At 26.3% G+C, this 13580-nt stretch overlaps 1 protein-coding gene across 1 annotated transcript; it reads left to right on the top strand.

The window, feature by feature from the left end:
• The first annotated feature begins 12238 nt into the window (after window positions 1–12238).
• On the top strand, window positions 12239–13505 carry LOC110270618 (uncharacterized). Its single transcript, XM_021120169.2, has one exon. It carries the CDS (start codon window positions 12706–12708, stop codon window positions 13111–13113), a length of 408 nt encoding a protein of 135 aa, XP_020975828.1. The 5' UTR covers window positions 12239–12705; the 3' UTR covers window positions 13114–13505.
• Window positions 13506–13580: the final 75 nt, after the last annotated feature.

Here is a 13580-nt window from a genome sequence, read left to right as displayed (position 1 = left end):
ATAAAAATTTTTATGAATTTTTGTTTCGCACAAAATAAAATTATTATATGTTTGTTTGCTTTTTACGTTGTATATATATTTTTTTAATTAAATTAGTATAATACAAAATCTTTGATCATTCTGTTCATATTTAATGTTTTAATTTTGTTTCTCACAAAATAAAATTATATATATATATATAACACAAAATTTTTTATCATTGTGTTTATATTTAATATTATAATTTTATTTCACATAAAACAAAATTTATTTAAATTTTATATATATATATATATATATAACACAAAATTTTTTAGCATTGTGTTTATATTTAATATTATAATTTTATTTCACACAAAACAAATTTTATTTAAATTTTAATATTATATACATAATATATATTTAATATTATTTTTTTTAAGATTCTAATATATCTTTTTTTCTAAATTTAGTACATGAATTTTCAATTTATTTTTTATGTATTATTTATTTTAATTTTAAAGTCCAATAATTTTTTTTACAAACATGTTGTTTTTAATATTTATATACTATTTTTTTATTTTGAACTTCAGCCCAATACCTGAGACTTATAAAAAAAAATCTAAAACTTATCAAAAAATGATTAACCTGATTAACAGGTTACCTTTTTAAATTCAGATCATTCAAATAAAATATAATAAATGAAGAGTTCAGATTTACAAATTCACAAGGTGTACAGCACTTCATACTTAGCAAGGAGCGTTTAAGGATGAGCCATTCTAAAAGCAGAAGTGATTCTGTCTTTAAACATACGTTTAGGAGAAGCTAAAATTTGTAGCTTCTGCGTTTCACGTTCATGGTGGCTGATTATCTTAGAAAATTAGGTGGAAATTTTATTTCTTTTTTACTAATCCTATCCTTCATTTTCTTCTATACAAAGGATACTAGTAACTATTATCATCACAGTTCTCTGTAATTCCTCCTACTTATTCTTAGTTCCAATTTTTTTTCATCAAAATGGTTCAAATTTGTTTCAATCACTAGTAAAGTGAATATTTTTTTTTTATTTTTAGTACTTACTTTTATATTTTAATTTTATATTTTTTATTGTATTTTATATTTATAGCATAAATATTTTTATATTATTTGTGTAGTATTCTAATTTTTCATGTTATGTTTTTATATAAATTTTTTTTTATCATTTATTATACTATTTTTTATATGTATATTTTTTATGAAATTTTTTTTATTTTTGTTTAGCTTTGTTCATGTGATTTTTATTTATTTTATTGTATTTTTTTTTATTCATATGACAAATGTTGTTGATTTTTTTATTGTGCTATCATTTTTAGATATTTTATTAATTTTATGATATTTTTATTATTTTTTGTTCATATGAATTTTTTTTTCTATCCTTTACTGTATTGTATTTATGTTGTGTATGAAATTTTTTATTTTTTTATTTGATTTTATTCATATGAATTTTATTTACCTTTTATTGTATTTTTTTTGTTCAGATGATATATGTTGTTGGTTTTATGAAATTTTTATTATTTCTTATCTGTATCAATTTTTTTATTCTTTGATGCACTATATTTTTGTTTTGTATTAATTTTTTTATTTTTTATTCTAATTTTATAAAATTTGTAATTGTAATTATTATATACTACATTTATTATCAAAATTTTATAATATAAATTATGATCTTATAAAAAAAAGACAAAATAAATAAAAACTAATTATAAGTAACAATAGAGTCATAGATAATGAAAAATAGTTGATACAACAAAGGAAATGGATTATAGTCCAAAATAATACTAAATTAAAGAGTACTGACAGTACTAAAAAATTATAGAATATTTTTTTTGTTTGATATTATAAAATTTATAGTACTCTTTTTCATATTTTTATTTTTTATTGTATTTATTTTATTTATATGATAAATATTTTTTATATTATTTTTGTTAACGTTTTGATTTTGCATGTATATAAAAAAAATTATTTAAATTGATGTCTCTTTTGGTAATTTTTCATCTAAAAGTGATTTTGAGTAGTATAATCCAAAAAACATTTATTTTACTATAATCAATTTTGATACAAAGATTGCCAAACATAAATCACGTTGACACAAACTTACTTTTTATCAAAATCAATTTTGCAAAATCAATTCTATACAAACTCCCGTTTGCAAACTATAATCCAAACACACACTTACTGTTTTAAAAATTTAAAATATAATTTAAATACATGTGAATAAATGCATGTCACTACTCTATTGGTGTATAATATGAAATCTTTTTTACTTAAATTATATTTCAAATTTTTATGTACTCCCATACAACAAATAAAATGTATATGTACTTCTGTACAACAAACGAAAAAAGTAGGTGAATATGAAATAAACAAATATATTAATAATGTATAGTTAAAAAATATTTGTAACTGCCCATTATTAATAGTGTGTTGGAAATATATCTGTAACTACCCATTATCAATAGTGGACAGCACATTTGCTTTCTTCCATACTAGCGGCTCAACAGGCACTATCGTGCCTGTTCAGCCGCTTTTCTATTATTTTTAAAAAATTAATTTTATTTTTTTGTTAATATATTATTTTCTCTTTAAATTTATTAGATAAGTATTTTTTATTTTAATATTGACGTGACCTTATTTATATCATATTTTATTAAAATTAAAATTACTATAAAAATTTTTTAAAATATTAAATTATAAAAGCTCGCAATAGAGATCAGAGGTATATATATTATCAAAAAAAATATAGTTTAAAAAATGATAATAACATTATCCTAATTCAAAAAGAGTATACATAAACCAAAATATATGTTAGTTATTTACAAAAAATAATGTTTACTTAAATGTCATGAATATTCATATTTGTCTTCATATATTTTAAGTGGTAGGTCAAAATATGAATCTGAATATAAAGAGGCCTTCATTTTTTTATAAATAGTGAAAGATAGAAGAAATGTGAGTGCTTATTTTTTTTGTTTTAAATATTAAACTGTAAGAATAATTAATAAAAAAATAGGAGAGTATAAAAATTATGTATTTAGAAAAAATCATTCATAATTCATCATACATCTCCTTATCAATAACTTTTCGAGTTTTGAAAAACTGTCAATTTGTTGACCATAAAAATAATTATTTAAACACTTCAATATTATTCAATTAAAAATTATGTGTAACAAAATCAAAATATAAATTTAAAAATATTATTTACAAATTTAATATTTATAAACGTTATTAAGTAGTTTAATTATTTATTTTTAATAGTATTTAATTTGAGACCGACATAAAAATTTATATTCAAAAGACTCTTTATCTTCGTGCATAATTCCAATTGTTAAAAAATATTTTATTTTTTTAAATTTTATATTTAATTTTTAAATTTTTTTAATCTCATTATTTTTAAAAATTTTAATTTATATTTTTATTATATCCCCTTACTATATTAAACATTATTCTTTCTCTTACTATCTTTCTCTAAACACATACTTATCATTATCTGATCGCCATTATTATATTTCCTTGTTTTCCTTTCTCATTTTTTCCTTCTTCTTCCACCTTCTCTTCACCCGACCGTAATTAATTATTACCAAGTATTATTATCGCAATTTTTAATCTTGTCTATCACTTTGATTTATAACCATCTATTATATTAACTTTTATGAGTTGTTGAAGTTTCGCTAAAAGAAGTAAGACATAAAGCATTTAAAATTTTTATCCAAATTATCAAATTAACTTTTAGAACGTATAAAATTTATAAATTTAAATTAAATAAGATATTAAACAAATTTAGTATGTTGTTATTATAGGTAACAAAATCAAAATAAAAATTTAAAAACATTATTTATAAATTAACTATTTATAAACGTTATTAAGTTTAGTTATTTATTTTTAATAGTATTTAATTTGAAGTTGAGATAAAAATTTGTATTTAAAACACTATTATTTATCTTCATGCATAATTCTAATTGATAAAAAATATTTTAATTTTATTTTTAATTTTATATTTAATTTTTTTAAATTATCTTTAATTTTGTTATTTTTTCAAAATTATTAATTTATATTTTATTATATCCCTTTATTATATCAAACACTTTTTTTCTTATTATTATTCTTTATACACATACTTGTCATGGTCACATCGCCATTATTATATTACCTTGCTCTCCTTTCTCGTTTTTTTCTTCTCCTTCCACCTTCTCTTCACCCGACCGTAATTAATTATCACCAAGTATTATTATCGCAACTTTCAATCTTGTCTATCACTTTGATTTATAACTATCTGTTCTGTTAACTTTTATGAGTTGTTGAAGTTTTGTTAAAAGAAGTAAGATATAAAGTATTTAATTTTTTTTTCAAATTATCAAAATTTGATGTCAATAATCCTAAAAAATAATATCAACATATATTGCTTTTAACTAAAATAATAAAAAAAATACATAATTGTAAGTTTTTAAACTAATAATTATAAATTTAAGTCGCAATTTAATATAGTACATTGGGACAAAAGGAAACCATTGCTATTCATATTTGACTGCTAATATCTAAGTTTTACATTTATTTTATTGTGCACATTAATTTAAGTGCACTTTATTATTTTATTTTACATATTTTGAAATAATGCCATTGTATTATAAGGATGAGATTAACTTTCATAATCTAATGCGAATTTTTTTATTATTTTGTTTGTTATTTTGTTTGTTCATAAAATAGTTTTGAAAACTTTTAGATTTATCGTTCTGGTTTGCTTCTTATTAATCCTCACTTAATATACTCAAATTTAATGGCTTTGATGGTGGTGAATTTTTGTAATTAGTTAAAAAATTTTAACTTTTTTTTTCTCTCTCTACGATTTTGAACAAACTCAATTTTATTATTAAATAGTTTTTTAAATTCAGAATATTTTTAACTTTTTGTATAAAAATTAGACTTAATAAATTACCAAAATTCAAAACTATTCTCTTGAACTACTTTTTGATTGTATAATTGGAATTGTTTAAACAGAAGATCATTAGACCCCTAAAGTTTTTAAAGTAAAAGAAAAATACAATAAAATAAATTAATTAAAAAATCTATTAAAATAAAATGGTTTAAAATATATATATATAATAAATTAAAACTTACATGGCTCATGAGTTAGAAACATAAAGAGAAGAAAATAATTATAAAGGTTGAAACAATAAAAAATGTATAACATAGTTTTTATTTTGCCACATTTAAATGTTATATATAAATTTAATAATTAATAAAAAATAATATTATCTAATATAAAATAGATTAAAAATAAAAAAGAGATTAACAAAATCAATTAACAAAATTCTTATCTTAGGTCACCAGATCATTTAAAAAATCAATTAACAAAGTTTTTATATTGCTACATTTGTTGTGTTATATGTCGAACTAATAATTAATAAAAATAATATTATCCAATGTAAAATAGATTACAAATAAAAAAAGAAGTAAACAAAATATGTGTGAGAATTTTTCATTCTACTGCTAGATGTAGACTTTTTTGTATCAGTTATATGTTAATTATGTGACAAACAAATAATATAAAATTAATTAATTTTTTTGCAATACAATTTAGGAAATTAATAAATGTCAACCATAGTACTCTATATAATTAAATATCAAATCCAGTACTCTACATAATTAATAGCTTAGATAGTTTAGGAAATTAACATATTAATGTTTTTAACAAATCTTTGATGGGTGCGAATTTTCTTGCGTCCTATATATATATATATATATATATATATATATATGCCAATCATATAACTTAGTCAATGTGCAAAATAAATAATATTGTGGTAGACAAAATTAATAACTTAATTTATTTACAAAGTAAATATTTATGTATTCAAATTTTGAACATAATACTCTACATAATTAATATTTTAAAAAATTTAGAAAATATTATTACAAAGTAATTTAAAAAAAATAAGTTAACAAAATATTTATGGAACTCTTTCATTCAATTAGTGATAGGTAAGGACATATAAAAAACATAAAACACATATCAAATAAAAAGAAATTGTGTTCTTTCTGCATCAAATTGATAAGACAAAAAAATATTTCTTTCTACATTAAATTGATAAAAAAAAAGACATAGTAGTATTTTCATACGTCAAAAGTTGAGAATAAATTAAAAAGACAGAGGAATGATTGAAAATATAGATTAGATAAGTAAACTAAAGAGAAGAAAAGATATAAGTGGATGTTATATGTGAAAGTAGTAACCGCTGTAAAACTGAATGAAATTAACAACTTTGATGAAGACAATGGAAGAAGACGAAGGCGAGAGTGTTGAAGAAAGGAGAATAACAGAACAACAAAAAAAATACAAAAAAATAAAAACTAAACTACTAAAAGGATAACATACTCAAAACAAAAGGATATAAATTAAAATTAATATAAAATTAAACAAAATATGAACATGATAAAGAATGTGAAGACATTGACAGAACAAACTATATAAACTAAAACTAACATAGAATTAAACAAAGCATGAAGATATTGATAGAACAAACGATATAAACTAAAACTAACATAGAATTAAACAAAGCATGAAGATGATGAAAAATGTGAAGATATTGATATTCATACCAGTTCATTTTTTTTTTTATTTATTAGCAATTTACAGACTGTCTTACATTTTTTAAAACTGTCATTTTAGTAGGAAGTTATTGGATTTTTCAAAACAAATTTTATGTCTATTTTGTCCTTATAATTTAGTTTCCAAAATAGTTTATTGTAGGATTAATATAGTCCAAAAAATTAGACACCAAAGTCAGTCAATTCTCTGTATTGACTCTATATATTGTTGTTAGACGTATAATATATATGAAAAATAATAAATTAAAACTTACATGGCTCATGAGATAGAAAGAGAAGAAAATAATCATAAAGATTAAAACAATAAAAAATGTATAACATAGTTCTTATCTTGTCACATTTAAATGTTATATATCAATCTAATAAATTGATAAAAACAAAAGGAGATACAGTAATGTTTTCATACGTCAAAAGTTGGGAATAAATTAAAAAAGCAGAGAAATGACTGAAAATATAGATTAAATAAGTAAACTAAAGAGAAGAAGAGATATAAGTGAATGTTATGCGTAAAAGTAGTAATTGAATAAAATTTGTAACTGTAGTGGATGAATGCAATGGAAGAGGATGGAGGCGAGAGTGTTGAAGGAAGGAGAAGAACCAAACAGCAAGAAAAATATAGAAAAGTAAAATTCAAACTGCAGTGGATGGAGGCAATAGAAGATGTGTTGTTATATTTATAGAAGTAACAGAACTGTTTTCATTTTAGTGTGAAGTTAATAGAAGTAACAAAACTGTTTTCATTTTAGTGGGTAGTTATTTGACTTTTTTTGTGGGTTAATGATTTTTAATTAAAAACAAAAATATATTTTTACTATTTTGTCCATAATTTTAGTTTGTAAAATAAATTATTTGAGGGCAAATAATGTCTACCAAAATTGGACACAAAACTCTGGTATTGCCTTTATATATTGGTATAGATTCACTCGCTCAATAATGTATAGTTAAAAATATATTTGTAACTGTCCATTATTAATAGTGTGCTAGAAATATATTTGTAACTACCCATTATCTGTAAACGAGATACATGCAAAATTATCTCATTTACCGTGTAAACGAGATAAGAGAGAGGTATTTATTTCGGTAAATATTTCAAATATTATTTATTTTAGTAATTATTACATTTATTTAATTTATAAAAATAAAAAATCCCAAAAGAATTAGAGAAAATGACAAATAGGTCCCTAACCTTTTTCTCTGCGGACATTTTTGTCCCTGACCATTGAAAAATACTTTTAAGTCCCTGACGTCATTAAAAGTTAGACGGATCAGTCCTTCCGTCCAAATGCCTCCGTCAGACCCAACGGAAAAGTCTGACGTAGCTCCCGTAATGCTTGTCACGTGTACGCATGGGTCACGCATACGCGTCGCCTGGCAGACTTCCCTCTCACACGCGCGTACGCGTCGCCATGAATTCAGCAAATTCTTATATTCTCCACTTTGCATGCTTTTTTTATTTTTTTAAGCCATTCTTGCCTTCAAAATTTTAAATCACTCAAATAAACATATCAAGGCATCGAATGGGAGAAAAGTAAATTAAATTTAGCAATTTAATAGCCTAGAAAGCATGTTTTCAATCATTAAGCACACTTGCTATCAAGCCATTCTTGCCTTCAAAACTTTAAATCACTCAAACAAACATATCAAGGCATCGAATGGGAGAAAAGTAAACTTTTGTAAATTTCTTCTAAGTGTGCTTAATGATTGAAAACATGCTTTCTAGGCTATTAAATTGCTAAATTTAATTTACTTTTATTCCATTCGAGGTCTTGATATATTTGTTTGAGTGATTTAAAGTTTTGAAGGCAAGAATGACTTGAAAGAAATGAAAAAAAATCATGCAAAATGGAGAATTCATGAATAAATAAGGATTTGCTGAATTCATGTCGATGCGTACGTGTGACACACGCGTACGTGTGAGAGGGAAGTCTGCCAGGCGACACGTACGCATGACCCACGCATACGTGTGACAAGCATTACCGGAGTCCCGTCAGACTTTTCCGTTGGGTCTGACGGAGGCATTTGGATGGAGGGACTGATCCATCCAACTTTTGAGGACGTCAGGGACTTAAAAGTATTTTTCAATGGTCAGGAACAAAAATGTCCGCGAAAAAAAAATTTAGGGACCTATTTGTCCTTTTCTCAAAGAAATAATGTAATAAATTATACAAATTTTTTTTGAGTGATTTTTGACTATTTGTTCAAAGAATAAAATATTCTTCTATACTTTAAATTTCAAAAATAAAAAAATCTTGAAAACTAGTAAGTTTTAATAATTTTGGGCAGTATTTAATTAGCACAAATACTAAATTATCTAGATAAATAATTTTTACTAATTTATGTGTGCAAATTCTAATAAATATAAGTATAAAATGTATTGACTAATTTGTGTAAACTCTGGTAAATATTACTGCAAATTATGTATTTATTGTGTGTAAATTCCTATAAATATGAGTACAAATTATTACTTGACTAAGTACTAATCCAAAATGATAATATTTGTTGGCTATATAGCATTACTTATTAAAAAACTTCTAGGTGGTCTATATTCATTCAAAACTATAAGAAAAACGCTGAATACTGTCGGATTTACTTTTGGATTGAATTTGACAGTATAAATGGCGCTAGAAATTATTTACAGGAGGATTATTTTCTCCGATGCTAATTATTGGCGGATTTTTTGTTAGTTTTTTAATGAATTTGTCGAGACTAAGTTGCTAATTACCGTCAGATTATTCCGACAGTAACTTTGGCGCCATATTATGTGTTTTGGCGCTCAATTACCGTCGAATTTATTCACCGATAGTTTTTTTCACAATTAAGCCACAATTAGTAGTCAATTAAAATTCTTGTTAACATAATTAGGGCAAAAATTTAAAATTACCAGAAATCAACTAATGATTTTATTAAATATCAATTGTCCGAATATAATAAAATGTCACAAAAGTAGAATACAATGAAATAGACATAAAATAAATTAAATTTCTAAATCCTACAAATCTCGGTAATCATCTCGTCGTCGTCTTCCCCCTGCTGAGGCGGCAGAGTAGGTGCTGATGTCAGTGCCCTACCAGCAGCATGGCTGCCTCCAGCGTGCGTCTGCTCGTTGTACACCTTCAACTGCACAAAGTGCTTTAACAACATTAGTTAGTTGAAATAAAATATAGTTCAAATATAGTTAATTCAACAATATTGGGTTCTTACCACTACTTCTGAAACCATCGCTCTCTGGTCTCAGCAGAAATGTTCATGTAGCTTGGCCATGGGTGGTTGTGCATAGACTTAATCACCTTGAAGATCTCCTGTGTATATGCATTGTTGTTCGGTACAAACCTATCAAAAAAATACTTAAGATTAACAAACACATAAAAACATATAAACCTAAATTCGTATAAAAGATATTAAAATATTAATAACTAATGCCTGCATGCCATCAGGCCAAATCCGAATCCATATGACGGGCGGTAGTGAAGGGGCATCCTACTAGGACGCATTAGACGAATCACTCACAACGGGCTCTGTCGTTGAATTTATAAGGGGCGTAGCAGAAGGAAGCACATAATTCGGGTTCGGGACCATGATGAACTACTAGTCTGCTGGACCCGCCTGTGACATCATAGGGGTCGACGGGGTAGTCGAGGTAGAGGGCGATGACTGAGCAGTCCTTGGAGATTCGGTGAAAACCATCCCTCTACCACGACCATGAGACCCATTTGATCTACTTCTACTACCTGTCGTCATGTCTGCAAAGAAAATATATTATTAGCACTAATCAGCATATATACTACACAAATTCTTCAGCATTTATATTATTTCAAAAAAATTTTGACATAACGTCCCCTAAAATTGGACATATAACGGTTTTCACAAATCCAATTAACCTCAATCCACAACATTACTCAACAAAACTCAATTAAATTCACAACATATCCAGTAGAGTATACAATAATCAAATTAGAATATAATTCACAACATATCCAGTAGAGTATACAATAATCAAATTAGAATATAATTCACAACATATCCAGTAGAGTATACAATAATCAAATTAGCATATAATAATCAAATCCTAAATTCTAAATTAACATATACCTAAATCCTAAGTTAACAATTAACTTAACCCTAAATCATAAATTAGCATATAACAGTCAAATCCTAAATCCTAAATTAACATATACCTAAATTCTAAATTAACTATTAACTTAACCTTAAATCATAAATTAACATATAATAATCAAATCCTAAATCCTAAATCTTAAATTAACATATAACTAAATCCTAAATTAACTTAAACAAAGAAAAAGAGTGATCATGGAACCTGAGAAGCGAACAGAGAAAGAAGAACTCAGGGGAGGGATATGTAGTGGCAGTGCTGGACGGCGACGGTAGCACACGAACACAGAGAGAGAGGGGGGAGGAGAGAGAGAGAGAGAGAGAGAGAGAGAGAGAGTCATGGCGATAAGAGGGGCCAGCGGCAGCGGGGCTGAAGAAGCGGTGGGGAGAGGAGAGGGTTAGAGAGAGACAGAGAAGAGAGGTTAGAGAGAGAGAGGAGAATTCGAAATGAAAAGGGAAAGGATTCACGCTTTTAATTTTAGGGCTTGTTACCATCAGATTTATCGACGGATAAATCTGACGGTAACGCATTGCGGTCACCAAAACGCAGCGTTCGACTAAAATGGGTTTGTCGGCGGATTTTTCTGCTGGTAAATCCCTACATTTCGCGCCTATTTTTCCGTTTTTCCTCCAACTATTACCGGCGAATTTGCTGTCAGAATCGAAGATCCTCCAATAACGATTTGACATGACGAATTTCACTTGAAAACTGTCCATAAATCCGTCGGTAAAGCCGACGCTAATGTGCGACGCTAATCCAACGGTAAATCTGACGAAACTCAACGTTTTTCTTGTAGTGCAAATAATTGGCCTAAGCGGTTCTTATTACTGAATTAGATAAATTACTTAAAAATTTAATTACTATGTCGGTCTCTATAGTTTCATCGAATTTTCAATTATGTCTCTATACTCTTTTTCTTTTTAATTAAGTCCTTATACCATATCAAATTTTGTAATTAAGTTCCTATCGTGACAAAAACGTTAAAATTAACATAATATTCTATTAAACTATACAGAATATTCAATCATGTGTTAGGCATATTTATTTTGTTTAGTGAAATATTCTATTAGTTTCAGCATTTTTGTCACGACAGAAATTTAATTGCAAAATTTGATATGGTATAAAAACTCAATTAAAAAAAATATAAAGATCTAATTAAAAATTCAATAAAATTATATAAACCAATTAAATAATTAAACCTTAAATAATTAGAGAATAATTACTTTTACAGTCGAGCCTATAAAAAACTATTTAAAAAAAATACAAAACCAAAAAAAAAAAAAAAAAAAGGAAAGAAGCAAGTAATGTGCGCAGAGAAAACAGTAGTAAGCCAAAGAGGGCAGAGTTTGTTTATCGATGCCCTTTAAATTTGAATATTATAATATTCCGGAGACAGCGGCTATTAATACTGGACAGTCCCACACCCTTACCAAGCTAACACAAACACAAAATAAATACAAATTATTAATAATTCATAAAAGCATGTAAAAACAAAAACAAAAACAATTCATCAGATGCCAAAATGCAAAAGGAAGAAAAGAGAAAAAAATACTGAGTAAGGGAGCCAGTTATGGAAATGCCTCAAGAGTTAAAAAAAAAAGGGTGCAAAATCCAAAGAAGAAAGGACTCAGAAAGAAAGTTAAATTTTAAGAATTATAAGAACCTTCCAGGAATCAAGGGTCAAGATCATGTGACTAGACCCATAAGACAAGGGACGAACCCAAAGTTTTAGGTTCTTTTCTCTCTCTCTCTCTCTTTCTCTCTATATCTCAAAACTCCTTTTTGACTACTAGTCTTTTTCTTCCTTTGTCTGAATTATCCAAATCCAAAACCCACTTGTGTTTTTTTCACACAAAGATCATATTTTTTTTGTGCACTTTGATGTGATTTCTTTCTGGGTGTTCTAAAGCTGCTACACTACCCCTTTTGTGACAACCACCAACAAAATCTACATACACCATTATTATTATTATTATTATTGTTATTATTTTGCAATGATAGTTTTCAGAGATAGAGAAAAAACAAGAAGGTTTTCATCTCCAAGCAGAGTTGCAATCTTCTTCTTTTGGGTCATCTTAGTTTTTTCTCTTGTAACTTTCTTTTTGTCTATTCACAATGAAAGCGCCGCCGCCGTCGCTGCTGTCCAAAACAGGAGCCGGAATAGAAGTAGAAGTAGAAGCAGACATTCAATAAAGCCTTCACCACCACCGTCGTTGCCGCCACAACTACAAGGATCTTTAAGAGATCATAGTTTCAGCAGGGTGTTGTTCCATGCACCATTATCATCGTTTACAACTACCGTCATGAAAACCAAAAATGGTTACTCACAACAACATAGTAGTGTTGTTTATGAGGATGACAAAAGAATAATTCACACAGGTCCAAATCCTCTTCACAACTAATTAATTGGAGCCGTAGATAGCCGAGTCAAATCAAATTCACGAAATAATTTTATCTATGAGAGAAGTTTGGAATGGCAACAAGGTCATCAATCAATTCCATATTAATGCATGGTAGTTAATTATTCAAGTTCATATATCAATGTAATTTAATATGTGTTATTATTTATCTTCATTTTTTTTTTTCATCTTAATACATTTTAGGATTTCAGAAGAATGAGAGCATAGCCTTAGCCTTTTTCAGTTGGAAGCAAAAGGGTACTATTATTGTAAAGAGTGAAGAGAGGGGAAAACTGAAGAGGCTAGTGTTAATGCTCTCGATTCTTTTTTTCTTTTTTCTGCCTCCTTCAGTTGTGAATTATTGCTTATTGGTAAGTCTTAATTTTATTCATCTACTCTTCTTCTTTTTGTTCTTGGCCACACAATAATATTTAATTTACTGTACGTGAATATTTTCTGATCAATTTGAT

This window comes from Arachis ipaensis, chromosome B4, assembly GCF_059453495.1.
Source record: "Arachis ipaensis isolate K30076 ecotype BB chromosome B4, ASM5945349v1, whole genome shotgun sequence".
NCBI lineage: Eukaryota > Viridiplantae > Streptophyta > Magnoliopsida > Fabales > Fabaceae > Arachis > Arachis ipaensis.
Note: the sequence above shows the minus strand (reverse complement) of the source record. Positions and strands in the feature narration are given on the sequence as shown.